At 40.8% G+C, this 19,019-nt stretch overlaps 1 protein-coding gene and 1 non-coding gene across 2 annotated transcripts; both read right to left on the bottom strand.

The window, feature by feature from the left end:
* Positions 1-3,415: 3,415 nt before the first annotated feature.
* Positions 3,416-3,489, bottom strand: TRNAN-GUU. The gene has a single exon. It is a non-coding gene; the product is annotated as a tRNA-Asn (tRNA).
* A 566-nt stretch (positions 3,490-4,055) lies between these two features.
* On the bottom strand, positions 4,056-4,858 carry LOC121992157 (cysteine-rich and transmembrane domain-containing protein WIH1-like). Its single transcript, XM_042546334.1, has 3 exons — positions 4,727-4,858; positions 4,452-4,620; positions 4,056-4,279 (listed from the first exon to the last, which is right to left on the bottom strand). Exons 1-3 carry the CDS (start codon positions 4,761-4,763, stop codon positions 4,234-4,236), a joined length of 252 nt encoding a protein of 83 aa, XP_042402268.1. The 5' UTR covers positions 4,764-4,858; the 3' UTR covers positions 4,056-4,233.
* Positions 4,859-19,019: the final 14,161 nt, after the last annotated feature.

Raw genomic sequence — 19,019 nt, 5'->3', positions numbered from 1 at the left:
ACTGATACCCCGTTGACACGCACAGTGCGGATATCATATTCGTGGAATTAAAATATTATGTTAACATATTAATTTATGCTTTTATAGCATAAACAAACAATATGATTTAAACTAACGTAAGGTTATTATTTGCCTTTTTAAATAGTTTTATAAAATTTATCAACTAATATTTTATAGAAATAACTGATGAATTGATAAAAACATACTCCGGTATTTTTTTTAAAAAAAAAATAGCACCCAAATATATTTTGATGGTAAACTTAGTTAAAAAATTTATTGATCATTATTTTTTTTAAAAAAACATCAGTTAAATATATATTTTATTATTTTTTTAAAAAATAATTTTGGTCATTTGTTTGGTCGGTTTTTAAAAACATACTGGTCAAATCTTGTGATTTTTTTTTTAAAATAATCTCTAGCATGTCACTTGAGCCAAAAGTTCTTAGTATAATAAGAAAAGATATACTGCCAATGTTTTTTCGGTAATTCAATTCCATTATATTAATCACATAAATAATAGGTCTGATTCCATAAAAATTTGTCATCGGACACAAAGTAAATAAAAAAATCTAAGGAAAAATTCAAAGATAGACATATAAAGTCATGAGCCACCATTTTATTTTTTGTAACCCTCATCACTTTATGTACTTTTCCTTGAATTTTTTTTATTGAGTATATCATTTTTCTTAAAAAAAAAATACAAATATCTCCTCATACCTAAGTGAGATTACAATGCTCATTACTCATTTAAGTTTTGGATACCTAAGTGAGGTTATAATGCTCATTAGTCATTTAAGTTTTGGTACGATAGAAATAAGTAATATTAAATTTTGCTATCAAAATGTACAATTCAATTCCACACATGAACTAATGCATAGAGATACAACCACCACCATCAAAAGAATGATGATGCTGAGACGGTTCACTTTTGTTCGATGGCTTTATTGATCTTCTAGAGCAAATGCAGTATACCAGGTGCACTCTGTGCCTATGATGATAGTGTAGAGAGTCATACACCGATCAAATTGGGGTGAATCTCGTGTCGAGAGGGAATCAATCAAACGCAAAGAACACGAAGAACAGAACTTTTACCTAGGGCATTCATTCATTGTTGATTCCCCCCAAAATTCTTGTATTCCCCTTTGAGCTCATGGGTTCCTTGGTTTGGTCCTCTCTTGTTGTACACACAAATCTCGCTCAACATCTTTGTCAGAAATGACTATATCTGGTACGGAATGCTGTCTTCTGAATATCAGATTCTCTGATTCTCAACTGATGGTATCCGGACGATAGATCAATCTTAGAATACACTGAGGTATCTCTGAGCTGATCAAATAAATCCTCGATCCGCGGTAAGACGTACTTATTTCTGACGGTCACTGCATTCAGCTGTCTGTAATCGATGCACAACCTCAGAGTACCATTATTTTTCTTGACAAATAATACCGGAGAACCCCATGGAGAAGCACTAGGGCGCATAAATCCCCTGTCTAAAAGTTCCTGGAGTTGAACCTTCAGTTTGTTCAACTCTTTTGGTGTCATACGGTAAGGAGCTTTTGATGACGGTGCGGTTCTCAGAATTAACTCAATAGCAAACTCCACTTGCCTTCTGGGAGGCAAATCTGATAGCTCCTCTGAAAATACATTCGGATACTCTCGGACTACTGGAACGTCGGAGAATTGAGAACTACTGTCGTCTTCAATATGAATTAAAGATAACAGAAAACCCTGACAGCTATGTGACAGCAGCTTCTGAGCCTGAATCGTCGAAATGGTTGATATGTCGTCGTCTCTAATGCCAGTGAAATCCCACGAGGGTTGGTTCGGAAGCCAGAATGTGACGACCCTCGTCTGGCAATCAACAATGACATGATATACTTACAAACAATCCATGTCAAGAATAATATCAAAGTCAACCATTTCCAGTACTAAAAGATCTACCGTGAGTATCATGTTGTTAAAGTCTAACGGGCAACCTCTGACATCCTGGGTGACGTCTAAGGTATCACTGGACGGTAGAGAGACGGTCAGTCGATGCGGTTTGAAAGTGGGTAATCTACCAATTTCCCGCATAAAGGTACGGGATATAAAAGAATGTGAGCTACCAGTATCAGTATATCAATAGATAAGGCATAAATAGAAATCGTACCACGGAAAATGGATCCGTTGGCCCGCTGCGCATCCTCTCTGGTCACCGCATGAATATGTCCAGTCTCTAGCGGTGGAGGAGGTGGTAGTGCTGCGAAAGGCTACTGCGCTTGAGTCTGAACCTGCCACTGTGACGGTCTCGGGTACTGAGCCAGAGACGGATAGGTAGGCTGAGACTGATACTGGACTGACGGCTGGGGCGGTGACTGGTACTGGACCAGTGGCTGTGGTTGATACTGTACTAGGGACTGAGGCGGTGACTGGTACTGAATCAGTGGCTGGGGCTGCGGTTGATATTGCCCCTGAGTCAGATACTGTGGTCGCGGAACAGAGCTCTGTGGTACTATGAGAGCACTGGGGGACTCCTATCCGATCATGTCAAATGCAGCTGCTGCAGGGGGAGCTGTCCTCTGTTGACGATGTGAGGATTGGGTTCTGTGCCCTCCTCGCTGAGTCCCTGTCTGACTGAGCTGAACTCCATGATACGAAACTTCGGAAGCAACATGCTGAGCCTTCGGCGAATAATCTCGGCTCATGTGCCCAGACAATTTACAATAATAATAAATTGACTGTCCCAAAATGTAAATTGATGTGATATGCTCTCTGGATCCACACCTGGCCCAATTGATTTTGAAAAATTTGACCCTCCGTAGGATTCTGTTCGTTAAATTTGGCTCGTTTTTTATGGGAAAAAATAGATACATTCGATTTGATTTGAGAAATTTAAGAAATAATTACGAACCGGTCGTAAAAGTAAATTTTGGACGATTTTTATGGAAAAAAGTAAGAAAATTTTCAAATTAATTATGAAGCGAATAAAAAGTTAAAAATTGGGATATCTTTTTGTGGATAAGAGTTTGGATCCGATTTTATTTAAATTGACATCTGGGTTCTGTTTTATGGAAGAAAAAAAAACAAGTCGGATCTGATTTGATTTAAGAAGATTTTATTATTATTATTATTATCAATTTATGAACCTAACTAACATAAATGTGTCGAAATGCCAAATCAGAGCTGTTCTTTTTTTTTAATTAATTTTTTTAAAAAATTATTTGAGTGTATGAGATAAATCTAATATAAAATATGTATTTATTTATGAAAAAATATACATTGCATTATAACCAATTATTACTATAATAAACCAATTATTACTTTTAAAAAAATAAAAATGAATATTTCTTTATATAATCGGGGTCATATATAATTTTGAGGCGAGTGATTTGAATGGTGGGACACAATTATGCTGACGGCAAAATCCGAAATTAATCGCTAGAAGGAGGGCTTGAACCTCCGACCTTGTGGTTAACAGCCACACGCTCTAACCAACTGAGCTATTCCAGCTTGTTTATAGAAGTATAGGAGTAATCTATCTTTCCTTTTTATCTTGCTGATTCCATTAGATTTATTATTAGCAGACGAGTTCATTTACTTTTTTTACTTTCGACCTACTGTCGATTTGAACATTAAATTAACTATTTCAGAACATTAATTAAAATCATTCTCCGATCACATGCACTTTGGGTCAAAAGATTCCATCACTCATCACATTTTCCTTTATTTTACTTCTTACTAAGTAAATAAACAATAAATAAATTAATTCAGGTGACTCCGACACCAAGTAAAACTCCAATTAAATCACCTGCTGGAACTACCCCCACAGTTCAGTTATTAACTCACATACAGTTATTAAAATAAGGGGAAATGCTTTGAAAAATCTCTGCTTTTATATATATATATATATATATAATTTTTACATCTCAGATGATGAATGAAATAGAAAGGTTTAACTGAAGAAGCTAGTGAGAAGTCAGTTTCTCGCTTTTATTTTTACATGTAGCCATTATCATTCTGCAATAATTCCCTATGGTTTTTTTAATTAAAAAAAAAAGTTATAACAATTCTCAAACTGGATACAAAAATCAAATTGATCAGCCAAGATTCATCAAGAACAATCCAGTCGCTATAGAACATAAATCAAGTAGAATAGAATAGGATGATAAGACAGTAGCAGTCACACCCCCTCACACCGATCTGAACACAAACATAACAGTAGCTAGCTAGCAGAAAATGAATCCTCCTCAGATTTCAGAAGCACATATCCAGAACGCAGCAGCAACACAAGGCAGCACAGCTGCAAATCCAACAAATTATACAAATTAACAAACTATTTAAATCTTTGCTAACCGTACCCCAACACAATTTATCAAGTGCCAGAAACAGATTATTTTATCTTTAATTTGTTGCCTTGGTCAGGAAAATAAATAAATAACTAAAATTAAAATAATTCTCGGTTTCGTTCTCACCATCCTTTCCAGAATCCATCGCCGCGGCTGCTAGTCTCGACGGGAACCTGCTGCTGATCATTCACCTTCCCGCCTCTAGTCGGATACCCCGGCGGCGGCGGCGGAGCCGTCGTCGGTGGGTAGGCCTGCTCCGCTGGTGGCGGGTAAGAAGTAGGCGGTGGTGGATAAGCTGCAGGATTTACAGAGATATGGATATTCATGTTAACAAATTAATAAAATAAAAAAAAAAAAGAAGCTTTTTGAGGGTATATAATCGAATAAATTGAGTTAAATACCTTGAGAAGGAACTTGTTGCTGGGAGTAGTAACTCATGGTCTTGAAAGATCAAATACAGAATGAGAAGCTGATTAATGAATGGCAAATCTGAATGATACACATAACACATATAGTGGAAAAATGAGTCGAGGGATATATATAACTTTGTTAAATTATTTAATTGAATTCTGGGACCGACAGGAACGTGTTTGTCAGCACACGTTTCGATCGACGGGTCAAACTTGATGACAAGCTAGAAGCTTCAGCCAATAACTGAAAGGCAGGTGGGCAAAATTTTATATCGAAATGATACAATAAATTGACTGATACCTGGATGAAGTAACGCACAAGGGAAGCATTGTTAACGCGGTTCAGATTTCAAACCGCGTCAGAATCAGAATCAGATTCATCAACCATTTTTCAAAGCCGCTCGCACGCATTAAGATGCTACTTTAATTCATTTCACAATGGATGAGCTACTCGTATTTTCCAACATTAGCTAACTTATTTAAATATCTATTTTAATGGTAAATCAGTGCTTAAATTTACTGATTAAAATTACAAGTTTAATCTATTATTAAGTGGGTGCGATTGTATATAGGGGTATAAATGAACCAAATCATTCGTGAGCTATAGGAATCTTTACCTGAATCCGAAGCGTGAAGATGGAGGATATATGCTGGACGACTCACTACGGTAACACTAATGTAAAAAGACTTAGAGTTGTTAATACAAGCTCGAGCAGCGAAGATGATGGAGCAGCAGCAGATAGCGGTCGGACGTCGAGCGGACGACCCCACTGTGTCAAGAACGGGCCAATACGCTGAACCCAAAGCCCGAGCAGAAGATCAAGCTGGCCGGAAGCAAGGAACAGGCCGACCGGCATCACTCGAGATGCGCCCATCCCTTACGACTGCAGGTTGTTCCGCACGTCGTTAGAAGAAGAGGGTCGAGCGGAGCGGACACCTAGCTCCTCGTCAGATGACGCACCCGTCTGAGATGAGCGAAAAGATAAAGCACCTCAGCTCGATACCTCTCCCAAGCGGATTAATCGGTAGTTCTCCCAGGAGATCTTCAACGACCAGCTACCACGCCATTATAGGCCTTTGACGACCGAGGAATACACGGGGGCAATCGACCCCCGAAGATCACCTCATCAAAATGTGGCAACGCTCCACCAGTACACTGATGGAGTCAAATGTCGTGTATTCCTCACCATGCTCTCCGGATCAGTGCAGAGGTGGTTCAAGATGTTGCTAATCAGATCCATTCAAAACTTCAAAGATTTCTGATCGACGTTCCTACAACACTTTGCAAGCAGTCACCGCCATTAGAAGACAAATGTCAACCTATTTGCGGTCAAGCAAGGGCCCAAGGAAGCACTGCGGGTGTATATTAAAAGGTTTAACCAAGTGGCTATGAAAGTTTCATCAACTACGTTGGAAATCTTGATAAGCTCTTTCTCCCAAGGACTTACAGAAGGCGAGTTCTTTGGTCACTCATCCAGAGACCTCCGAGAGACTTTGATCATTTACTCGGGCGGGCTACAGAGTGCATCAACGTCAAAGAAGCTCAAGCGGCTTAGAGGAAGAAAGTAATCCCTGAGCCAATCAATGTCCCGAAGCACCGATCGACCCATGCACATCAACCACCAAGGTGGTCTCAAGTAGCACAAGAACACCGGGAACCGCGGACCCATGCGGTCCAACATGCGGATGCCCAACATGGGAGGCCCACTGAGCCCCGACCGTGGACCCCACTTTTCTGCTCTTATCATTGTTGGTGCAGCGGGGCTGGAAAGAGGGGAGAGGTGAATTGCCTGCAAATAAAAAATACTCTTCTCAAACTTTCAACTCTAAAATAATAGCAACAATAATAAAAGAATTAACAGGAATAAACAGTAAGAGAAAAGACCTAGACTTTTGACTTGGTTACAACCAAAAAAGTTGTTAATCCAAGGCGGTTGAAAAGAGCACACTAGAAAAGTCTCATTCTCTGAAGGCGGAGAAGCCTTTTACACACTAGAAGCTCAAACAATTGCTAGGAAGTTGATACTGAGTTGAATGATAAATTTCCTAGCTCCATGGGCCTTTATATAGCTCTTGGAAAACTTATTTCGAGCCTTGAGGGCGCCTCCAATGAGGTTGAGGGCGCCTCCAGCCGAGTAGAGAGATAAAACTTTATCCATATGTGAAAACGATCACTAGATTGGGTCTGAGACGCCTCTAATGGCCTTCAGGGCACCTCAGACATGGTTGAAGGTGCCCTCAAGGCCATGAGAGCGCCTCCAGCACTGCAGGCAGTGCAGGCGCCTTCAACACTTTGTTGAAGGCGCCTCAAGCTAGCTTTTCCAGCTCCTTTTGCCTTATTTTCGTCTTCCGAAGCTCTGATTGCATGGGTGATTGCGACCAACCGAAATAGGGCTCACCCGAACTCAATTTCCGACCTTCTCCTCGAGCAGGCTTCCGACCCGACTTCTCATCCCTCGAACGCCGCACACGTTCTTCTCGTCCACCGGTGTACTATTCCGCAGCTCTTTCGTTCTTCGGACGCACCGAGCCCGTCGGCTCCCTTCCCGTGCTGTCCTTCTCTCTAGCTGTATCTTCCGTTCGACTTCTTGCACACTTAGACATAGGGATCAAATAACAAACAGAGCCTAACCTAACTTGGTTGATCACATCAAAACAATCACGGGGTCCAACAATCTCTCCATTTTTGATGTGCATCAACCCAAGTTCAAGTTAGGGAAAAAAACAGACAAGTAGTAATTTAAAGAAATTACTAAACTAACATTTTAAACAGAAAGATTGCAATAATAGAATTTGCAATACTAAGAAAAAGAAATTTTTTATTTTTTAACTCTCCCTAAACTAACTCTCCCTAAACTTGTTCCTCTCTCTCCCCCTTTGATCACAGAAGAAATTTTTATTTCAAAAAAAATATTATTTGAGATTTTTTCTAAGTAAAAATTTTATGCATGAAATATTTTTCCAAGTATAAAAGTATTTTTTAAAAATGTTTGAAAAACTTTTTAAAATATTATTTATTTTAATTTTAATACTTTACCAGAAAGTTAATTAAATATTTTATTTCAATATTTTGGCTTCCAGGTCGTGGCAAGGCACTAGGCCTTCTTGGTTATTGGAGCAACAACCACTTCCTTAGACAAAACCTCATAAAGAAATTTTAATGTTTAATTTTCTCGCTGAAAGTTTTAATTTAAAATTTTTAGTCTAGAAAAGATTTTGGAACCCAGTAAAGGTTCCTTCCTACTGGATTAATCAAGAACTTAGGGGGTACATAACTTTTGAGAACTTTCCTAAGTTGTCCCTGATGCTTTATAATATACCAGTTTAATTTTTCATATAATTTTAGTTTTGATTTGGGAAATTTATTTAAGCATGCATAATCATTTTTCAATTTCTCATTCTCTAATTTTAAATTATCATACATTTCTGTAGGTGCAGGCTGTGCAGCGGAGCCGGCAAGAGGGGGGTGAATTGCCTGCAAATAAAAATTATACCCTCCTCAAACTTTTAATTCAAAAATAGCAACACTAAAATAAAACAATTAAGCAAAAAGAAATAGAGAAGACCTGGAATTAATTTAGTTACAACGAAGACGGTTGTTAATCTAAGACGATGAAAAGCGCAGTAAGAAAACTCATTCTCTGAAGGAGGAGAAGCTTTTTACACACTTAGAAAGCTCAACAGTTGCTAGGAAATCTAATGCGGAGTTGAATAAATAATTCCTAGCTCTAGGGGCCTTTCTATAGCTCCTGGAAATTCTATCCCGAGGGTCCAAGGTGCCTCCAACAAGGTTCAAGGCGCCTCCAATTTGATCAGCTGATAGAACTCTATCGGCAGCTCAATGGTAGTTTTGACCAGCTTGGAGGCGCCTCCAACCAGATTGAAGGCGCCTTCAAGCTGGAGGCGCCTCCAAGCTGGCTGGCAGCTTTTCCAACTTAGTTGCTTCTTTTGCTTCGTCTTCTGAAGTCCCGTTCTTTTGGGTGATTCCAGCCAACCGAAATAGGACTCACCCGAACCTAATTTCTGGCCTTCTCCTCGAGCAGCCTTCCTCCCCGGCTTAACGTCCCTCGAACGTCGCGCACGTTTGTTACCGATTCTCCGAGGTTGTTCAATTGCGTTATCAGCTCCTTAATTCTCACTTGAAGTTGCGCTACCTTTTCGCCGTTATTCATCCGGAGATTAGTCAGCTGAGTCTGGAGGATGTCGCGCCTTGCTAATTTCGCTTCTGATGTGCCTTCGTGGAGCTCTAGGAATTTTTCCCAGAGGTCTTTGCGGAGTCGTAGCTTCCGATCCGACTTACCTCCTGGGGTGACAGAACGCTGACCAGGTGAAATTCCGCCTTTCCGTTGGCCACAAAATCGGCTTACTCTTTTTTTGTCTATTGGTACTCTTCTTTATCTTTTGGGGGCTGAAAAACCAAATTTCATAGTTAGAAGAATGTCAAAATCTGTTTTAAAAAATACCTTCATTCTTCGTCTCCATGTAGCGAAGTCTCCGTCGAACTTCGGGGGATGAATGCTTGTTCTGGCCATCGTCTTGATCCTTGTGCTTCAGTTGGCGGTCAGTCCTTCTGAGGCGGTCTGGCTCTGATACCACTTGTTGGTGCAGCGGGGCCGGCAAGTGGGGAGGGTGAATTGCCTGCAAATAAAAAATACTCTCCTCAAACTTTCAACTCTAAAATAATAGCAACAATAATAAAAGAATTAACATAAATAAACAGTAAGAAAAAAGACCCAGATTTTTGACTTAGTTATAACCAAGAAGGTTGTTAATCCAAGGCAGTTGAAAAGAGCGCACTAGAAAAGTCTCCTTCTCTAAAGGCGGAGAAGCTTTTTACACACTAGAAGATCAAACAGTTGCTAGGAAGTTGATACTGAGCTGAATGATAAATTTCCTAGCTCCAGGGGCCTTTATATAGCTCTTGGAAAACTTATCTCGAGCCTTGAGGGCGCCTCCAACGAGGTTGAGGGTGCGTCCAGCCGAGTAGATGGATAAAACTTTATCCATATATGAAAACGATCACTAGACTGGGTCTGAGGCGCCTCCAATGGACTTGAGGGCGCCTCGGACATGGTTGAAGGTGCCCTCAAGGCCATGAGAGCGCCTCCAGCACTGCAGGCAGCGCAGGCGCCTTCAACACTTCGTTGAAGGCGCCTCAAGCTAGCTTTTCCAGCTCCTTTTGCCTTCTTTTCGTCTTCCGAAGCTCTGATTGCTTGGGTGATTGCGACCAACCGAAATAGGGCTCACTCGAACTCAATTTCTGACCTTCTCCTCGAGCAGACTTCCGACCCGGCTTCTCGTCCCTCGAACGCCGCACACATTCTTCTCGTCCACCGGTGTACTATTCCGCATCTCTTTCGTCCTTCGGACGCATCGAGCCCGTCGGCTCCCTTCCCGTGTCGTCCTTCTCGCTAGCTGCATCTTCCGCTCGACTTCTTGTGCTCATAAGCTCCTACACACTTAGACACAAGGATCAAATAACAAATAGGATCTAACCTAACTTGGTTGATTACATCAAAATAACCATGGGATCCAACAATCATCGGACAACCACGCACAAGACTAGAGATTGCTATAGTTACAAACCAAAGCCCCACCACTGGCTTCATCCAGATTTTACTGCCAATCCCCCTAGGTTGATATACACCATCACCAACGAGTAGGAGGGCGGCATGAAGAGAGGAGGCCAGCGACTGAAGAGCACCGATAGACACATTAACACGGAGACTATCAAAGGCCTACCTGAGCATCTGTCAAACAAGAACGTCCGTCGGCTCGGGAGGAAGAAAACAAAAGCAACACCGCTCAGGGTGACATTGGGATGATTGCAGGAGGACCAGCCGGTCGTGACTTTAATCTGGCTCGGAAATTACATGCTCTGCAGTTAGAAATCCACGCCCTTGGATGCACCAAAGCAGCCGCAGAAAAACCAGAAATCAGTTTAGGTCCTCAAGACTTGGAGGGAGTGGAGGTCCCGCACGACAACACCCTAATTATCAAAGCAAAAATCGTTGATTACAATATTCACCATACTTTTGTAGATACAGGCAGTTCGGCGTATATCATTTTCAAGAAAGCTTTCGATCAACTGTAAATCAATCAGAATGAGCTCCAGCCTATGACGACTCCCTTATACAGGTTCACAGGCAATGAGGTATTGTTGATCGACCAAGTTCGTCTGGCTATGTCCCTCAGAGAGGAGTCGCTCGAAAGGATGAGGACGATGAACTTCATCGTGGTGGATGCCCCGTCCGCCTATAATGTTATTTTGGGATGACTGTCGTTGAACGAGTTCTAAGCAGTTGTGTCCACGTTCTGCAAGAAGATCAAGTTCCCTGCGAATAACTTGGTCGGAGAAGTCAAGGGCGACCAGCTGGCGGCTTGGTGGTGCTACGTCAAGATGGTAAAAGTAGACTTACGGGCCGCGCGGAAGGCTCCATGACTCAAGGTAAACACAATTTTGGAAGAGCCTCCCGCCCTGGTATATGATGAGAAAGAAGAAGCTCAGGTGCACCCCAGCCAGCCAGAAGCCACATTTTCATCGCAGCCAACCTAGGTGCGGAACAGAAGAAGGAGCTCGTTGCCTGTCTAAGGCAGAATCACGATGTGTTCGCATGGGTGACACATGAGCTCTAGGGCATCTCACCGACCATTGCCTAGCATGAGCTGCAATGTTCGTCCGAATGCAAGGCCGGTGAAACAGAAGACAAAAGAAAATAGACTTCAGCTCTGAGCAAAATCAGATAATCCGAGTGAAAGTAGAAAAGATGTTGAAGGTCGGCCACATATGCGAAGTACAATTTCGAGTTGGTTAGCTAATGTGGTGCTAGTCTCCAAACCAAACAATAAATGGTGAGTCTACATTAACTTTCGAGACTTGAACAAGGCCTGCCCAATGAACTATTATCCACTGTCATGCATTGATCAGATGGTGAATTCGACAGCAAGCTGCGAGCTGATTTGCATGTTGGATGTGTACTAGGGATACCACCAGGTCCCGCTCGCTAGAGAAGATCAGGAGAAGGTCAGTTTTATCACGGTCGACGGGACCTTTTGTTACAATGTGATGTCATTCAAATTGAAGAACGTAGGAGCTACCTATCAGAGGCTAATGAATAAGGTATTCTGAGGATAGATCAGTCAGAACATTGAGGTATACGTTGATGACATTCTAATAAAATCCCTCCGAGCCACTGATCTCTGTGCAGATATTGAGGAGACATGCCGAACGCTGAGGAGGTATGGAATCAAGCTTAATCCAAACAAGTGCCTATTCAGGGCAATGAGCGGACGCTTCCTCGGTTACATCGTGACCGAGTGGAGGATCGAGGCGAATCCAAGCAAAGTGAAGGCGCTCCAAGATATGCCTCCTTCCCATAACCTCAAGGAGGATCAATGGCTGACGGGACGAATCACAACATTATCAAGGTTCATCTCCAAGTCATCTGATCAAAGCCACCTGTTCTTTAAGGTTCTACACCGAGCTATAAAATTTCAATGGGACACTGAGTGCGATAAAGCACTGGAGGAGCTCAAGAGTTATCTAACCTCCTTACCAGTAATGGCAAAATCTATCGTTGGCGAGCCACTCGGGATGTACTTATCATCTATAGAGCGGGCAGTTGGCTCAGTGTTGGTGTGACAAAATGGTGTTGAACAACAACCGATGTATTTTTTGAGTTATATATTGAAAGATGCTGAATGTCGCTACACTTGTCTCAAGAAGCTAGTGTACGGTTTGGTCCTCGCCGTCGGAGGTTACACCCATACTTTTTGTTGCATCCTATAATTACATTGACCAACAACACTCTAGGGCAGGTTCTCTTTAACCCTAAAGCATTCGACCGACTCATCAAGTGGAGTACTGAGCTGAGCGAATTTGGCATATAGCATCATCCCAGATCAGTAATCAAGGCGCAAGCCTTAGCCAATTTTGTGACGGAGGTATAGAATACCGAGTCGGAGGCAACTTGAAAAATCTATGTAGGCGAATCATCCACCAGGCAGATCAGCGACGTGGGCATGTTTTTGATATCACCACGTAAAGATCGAGTGCAGCTCTCCATTCGACTGGACTATCGTGCCACGAACAACGAGGCAGAGTACGAAGCTTTGATCGTCGGGTTACAAGCAGCTCGACATATAAGAGTCACTCAAGTCCTTATGCACTCAGACTCTCAATTGGCAGCACGGCAACTGTCAGGGACTTTTGAAATAAGCAATGCAAGGCTAAGATTGTATGCTGAGGTGTTCAAAAAGTTGAAGGCCAGATTTCAAGAAGTAATTATCCAAAAAATCCCCCAAGCAGAGAATCAGTATGCAGACAAACTAGCAAAATTAGCCAGTTCCTTAACCCCTAAAGTGCTAGATGGGCCAATCTAGAAGGTACTATTGGTGGCTCATATCGAGAGGTCGGTTGAAGGAGGGACTTCAAATGACTGGAGGATACCTTTGATCGAGTTCCTCCGGTCGGGCAATACACCAAATCGGGAGTCGGCTTGGGTAATCAAGAAGAGGGTCGGACGGTTCACACTAATTGGAGACCACCTATATAAAAGAGCCTTCTCGAGATCACTACTCAAGTGTTTCAGAACGGAAGTATATTTTTAGTGACATTAAAGCTATAGTGACATTACTGAAAAATGTATTGAAATGCAATATCACCTTAGGCTCTCTGGTATTCTTGACATTTGTATAATGTCATAATAAAATATCTATGCAAACTTAAAAAATGTCTTAATTCTAGAGATATACTGACAATCGAAAATGTCAGGAAAGATAATTTATAAGGTCATTTTAAAATATCACCTTAACTAATCTATAATGATACTATTAAATGTCAATTATAATAATTTATAAATACATTAATAATTGTCACTAATATTTATTCAAAATATATCATTTTAATTTAAAATTTATACATGATCACAATTCACCCATCATATAAAAAATTTATATCCAATTCATCCACCACATCATCACAATTCATTACAATTTATCAAATCATAACAATTCATCTACCACATCACTGAACTTTTATTTATCTAATAATTATTTGAGTCAAATTTACAAATGTAATACTAATGTAAAAGTATTGATTCCAAAACTAGCAAAAACTAGGTAAAAGTATTTACAAATACACTCAAAACATTAAGTTCCTCCAATTGCATTTTGTTTAGAAAAGCATATATCAGTTCATCTTCTTTTGATGATACTACATCCAGTCCCTCCAACTCCATTTATTTTCCTGACAAGCTTGACAAGCTTGCTGCATTGCATGTTTTGTCAAAGAAAATCAAACGAGAAAAATAAATCAATTCTTTACTCATTGAAAAATAAGTCTATCAAAACACAATGTTATTTAGTATCTATGAAATGAATACAATATTTCAAACAAGAAATAATCAAACGAGAACTAATGAATCAATTCTTTACTCATCTGGATACTTAGCTATCTGCCATATACACGTGTCTTTTAGTGGTGGTTGAATTAGTGAGGTTTTTACCCACATTAAATAGCTAAGTCCTGAACAACAACTGACTTTGTGCAATCTACATGATATTTAACTTGCAATCATGGTATTAGACTATACTCTTAATGATCAAGTGCAATCAATTATTGTAGGAAAGCATGAATCCAATTTCTGCATAACACAAAAGTTCTTAGTGGCTTCTTCAAGTATAAATCATGATTTTTCAAGATGCCTACTAGCCATCTCAACACCATGTGTTACTTTGGCCATAGTAAGTCCCACTCACTTTCATGCCTTCTTGTTGCAAATGATTTGAATCAAGTTTTTTATGGTAAAGGACTCATTCAATACCAGTTGGTATTTCAATGTGGATTTTCTTGGTAAAGTAAGTCAATTAAGGAGTTTCTCAAAATCAAAAGAATTGTTATTTTTTCTCAAGGAAGTGTTACTAAATGTCAAACTGATAGCAATTGAACATACTAAAGGAAAATTAGAAATAATTGTCATGGCACCAACAATGAGTAGTTTTACCTGTATCCCAAACTGCAAGCTTCAACATTTTACCCCCACTGTTTGACAATCTTTACTATAAAATAAACACCTAGATAACATAGACAGAAGGATTCTTAAGTGCAAATTCAACTAAGAAAATAAATTAACCAAATCGTGCAAAAGATAGCTGAGCAGATTCTTGATTCAAACAAAGAGCAAGTATAATATTTGAAATACAATTTATTAAAATTTATCAAAGTGAATACATACCACAAAGATTGAAGACAAATTATTTAGAAAACCAAGATATTTTTTTCAAAATGTCTCTACTTTCCAATTCTATTCACGTGAAACTTTTGCCCACTCCAACAAGCAAACAACATTAGCAGTCCTAGTTTAGATAATGAATAAATCCTCAAGAAAGAGGGGAATTGTTGTAAAGTGATGTCACATAGTCCCTATATATATCGACAAACAATGAATGCAATAGCAAAATGTCAATGCAACAACAATAAATTTTATCCCATTCCAGGATAAAAGGCTAAAAACGACTCGATTTCTCATTAATTATCAAAGAGGGGAAAAGGATTAGAGGCAAGAACCGAAGCGCACCAATTGTAGGGAAAATATCTTCGAAGGAGTTTGAAGTGAATCTGAGAAGATAATTGCTTTTAACAACACTAGAATCGCCAATAAACAACAACTTAAACAAATAATCGAACTTCAGATGGTTCAGAGATGTAGAATCCATCGTAGTGAATGATTCCAAAAACCCTAACAAACAAGATGACAACCCAAAAAGGAATATGAGAAAATTAGAGAAGGAATATATATAGTTAATTTTCCATGAAATCAAAGTTTTGATATAAAAAACATGTATATTTAAGTATATAACTACTACGAGCAGTGATTCAAGTAAATGAGCTAAATGATGCCACTTGCACAGCGCTTGGTAGCTCTTAGCTACTAAAAAATCGGGCATCCACACATTTTTAGATCATCTAAGAATTTGCCCCAGCTGTTCGAGACAAAGTCCAAAGAGCGCACAGGTAAAAACAATCCTATCTTTACGAAAGAAGCATTCAAGAAATCGTTCATCAACAGGGGAAGCTTTCATGAAAACATAAATTATCCACCCAAATCAAGATAAAAATCCCGTAGAAACGAGTGCAAAAATGTGAAAAGATCGAACCTTTTTACAGATCCATGATCCGCAATGCTGCGATTACAGAGGTGGGCAAGTGATACTTGATTTAAACCAGTGGCTTCTGTTGGATCGAGACCGCGCTAGAGGGGGGGTGAATAGCGCTCGCGGAAGTTTCGTTCGTATCGGAATAAAAACAAACAAAACGCAGCGGAATAGATAAAGAAAACAACACAAAAGACACATGTCGATTTTACTTTGTTCGGAGCCTAAGGCGACTCCTACTCGAAGGCCCACGATCCTTGATCGCTTCCGGTGAGCAACAACTATAAATTCGAAAGTATACAAAGATGATTTACAAGTAATGCAGTAAATAATCTTATACCGACAATGGAAAATACTAAATTGAAGCTTCGGGTTGTCGGTGTCGAGTTGCAGCACTTCGGGACGAGTTCGTTAGCAGCTAAATGCAGAAGGAAGACTTGAATGTTGTATATTAAAGCTGCTGGTCGAATCCCCTTTATAAACAGTATTCAAGGCGCCTTAAACCCCTCCAAGGCGCCTCCAGGCTGGCCGTATCACCCGCGTGGATCAGAATCGACCTGGTCGAATTCTATCCTGTTCAAGGCGCCTCCAACCTCTCCAAGGCGCCTTAAGCCTATCCAAGGCGCCTTGAAGCTTGCTTCGCAGCCAGCTTAGGTTTTGCACCCGAGGCGCCTCCAAGCTCCATGGAGGCGCCTCGGACACTGTTCATCCGAGGTTAATCTTTGCACTTTGGTCCCTGCAAGATACATTAATCCCAAATATACCCTGCAGCACAAAGTTAGCACATAAAACATAATAGAAGTGATAATGACAGTCTCTGACTTCGGGTTTCCAACCGGAAACCCTAGGTCGACCCGACGCCTACTGTTCCCTCTGCGGGGAACGCGTCCTCACCTACTCCACTCAGGAGATTTACCTGTTGCCAGTGCGATCCTTCAGATCGACTGGACTTTTGCTCAGCACTCGACGCTTCCGGACTTTCTGCTGGACATCCGCTTCCCGGCTAGTCCAGTCTTTCACCTGGTTCGCGACACCAGGACTTTCCACCTAGGGTTACCACCCCTAGGACTTTTGCCTGAAGCCATCGACCTGTCAAGACTTTCCGCATAGGGTTACCACCCCCTATGACCTAGGGTTACCGCCCCCTAGGGTTTTCCCTTTGCCTAACCGCAGCTAGGACTTTTCTCCACCTAGGGTTACCACCCCCTAGGACCTAGGGTTACCACCCCCTAGGGTTTTCACTTGCCTAACCGCAGTTAGGACTTTCCTGAAACACTCATTCAACATGTTAGATAACAACACACCTTAACTTTGAATCTTTTGCCATTATCAAAACTCAGGTTCGATCGTCGGATGCTTCCCTCACCAACAGCTTCCACCAGTAGTCTATGAATCCCTAATGCAGAGAAGAAGTCAAAGAGGGATAGCAGTTCAACTTCAAAGTAGAATGTGTAGAATTCTTCTACCGGTTTAGTAGAGCGAGCCACAATTGAAGACTTCGTCGCCTCTGTAAATAGTCTCCGACGCTGTCGACGTCGTGAAATATATTCTGTTGATTTAAATGACACCGACTGCTTGCTCCCCGTCATTCCCCGTCGTCAGATCAGCGACTTCCGCGTGGTCTAGGAAGTCCGAAGTGAATCTAAGAAGATGACTGCTTTTAACAACGCTAGAATCGTCAATGAGCAACAACTTAAACAAATAATCAAACTCCAGATGATTCGGAGATGCCGAATCCATCGTAGTGAATGATTCCAAAAACCCTAACAAACAATATTACAACCCCCAAAACAAAGGCATTATAGAATAGGGAGAAATCAGGATCAAATGAGACATCAATCCACTATAAGAAAAGCTTCATCTAAACCTTAAAAGTACAGAATCGGGAGGAGGAACTTGATATCTCGGGCTTCCCTCTTCCTTCCTTGCTGTAGAGAGGGAAGAAACCTTATTGCTATAGAGAGGAAAGAAAGAAGGTGGTGCTGTGGAGAGGGAAGAACCCTTGCTGTCGTGGATAGGAAAGAAAGAAGGAGGTCTTATGGAGAGGGAAGAAATCATGTTGCTATGTAGAGGGAGAGGCAAGGAAAGGATCTGCATTGAGAAGATAAAGTTTATGTTATAAAAGTTAAACAAGTTGATAAATAGGTTTATACACGTGTAATTGTGTAATATAATGACATTTATAAACTATGTCTTTATAAGGGTCTAATATGACATTTGTTTTAAAAAATTAATCATTTTTAATTAATATCCTTATAGAATGTTTATAACTACACTTTAATTTTAAAATGTCATTAAGGAAGTGTCATTATAGACTTTTTTTCTAGTAGTGTCTCCATTCGACTGGACTATCGTGCCACGAACAACGAGGAAGAGTACGAAGCTTTGATCGTCGGGTTACAAGCGGCTCGACATATAAGAGTCACTCGAGTCCTTATGCACTCAGACTCTCAATTGGCAGCACAGCAACTGTCAGGGACTTTTGAAATAAGCAATGCAAGACTAAGGTTGTATGCTGAGGTGTTCAAAAAGTTGAAGGCCTGATTTCAAGAAGTAATTATCCAAAAAATCCTCCAAGCAGAGAATCAGTATGCAGACAAACTAGCAAAATTAGCCAGTTCCTTAACCCCTAAAGTGCTAGATGGGCCAATCTAGAAGGTACTGTTGGTGGCTCATATCGAGAGGTCGGTTGAAGGAGGGACTTCAAGTGACTGGAGGATACCTTTGATCGAGTTCCTCCGGTCGGGCAATACACCAGATCGGGAGCCGGCTTAGGTAATCAAGAAGAGGGTCGGACGGTTCGCACTAATTGGAGACCATCTATATAAAAGAGCCTTCTCGAGATCACTACTCAAGTGTTTCAGAACGGAAGGCATCCAGTATATCTTACAAGAAGTTTATCAAGGCTCCTGCAACAGTCATCTGGGCGCCCGTTCATTGACAAGAAAAATACTCCTAGTGGGGTACTTTTGGCCTACCTTGCAAGTGGATGTCTCCCGGACAGTGCCCACCTGTCTCTCTTGCCATAAATACCAGAACATATTGCACCGGCCGATGGAAGAACTGAAGACATTCATCGTGTCATGTCCATTCGACCAGTGAGGCATAAATATTATAGGGCCCTTCCCTA

Source organism: Zingiber officinale, chromosome 1B (assembly GCF_018446385.1).
Source record: "Zingiber officinale cultivar Zhangliang chromosome 1B, Zo_v1.1, whole genome shotgun sequence".
Classification (NCBI taxonomy): Eukaryota; Viridiplantae; Streptophyta; class Magnoliopsida; order Zingiberales; family Zingiberaceae; genus Zingiber; species Zingiber officinale.
The sequence above is the reverse complement of the archived record's forward strand: the minus strand, read 5'-3'. Positions and strand labels throughout refer to the sequence as shown.

What these genes read in the sequence shown, in the direction of transcription:
- LOC121992157 (XM_042546334.1), bottom strand. Translation starts at nt 4,763, where the DNA reads ATGAGTTACTACTCCCAGCAACAAGTTCCTTCTCAAG. An exon ending in GCAACAAGTTCCTTCTCAAG is followed by an intron (nt 4,621 to 4,726) that starts GTATTTAACTCA and finishes TAAATCCTGCAG; the next exon opens with CTTATCCACCACCGCCTACT. An exon ending in GATGGATTCTGGAAAGGATG is followed by an intron (nt 4,280 to 4,451) that starts GTGAGAACGAAA and finishes TTGGATTTGCAG; the next exon opens with CTGTGCTGCCTTGTGTTGCT.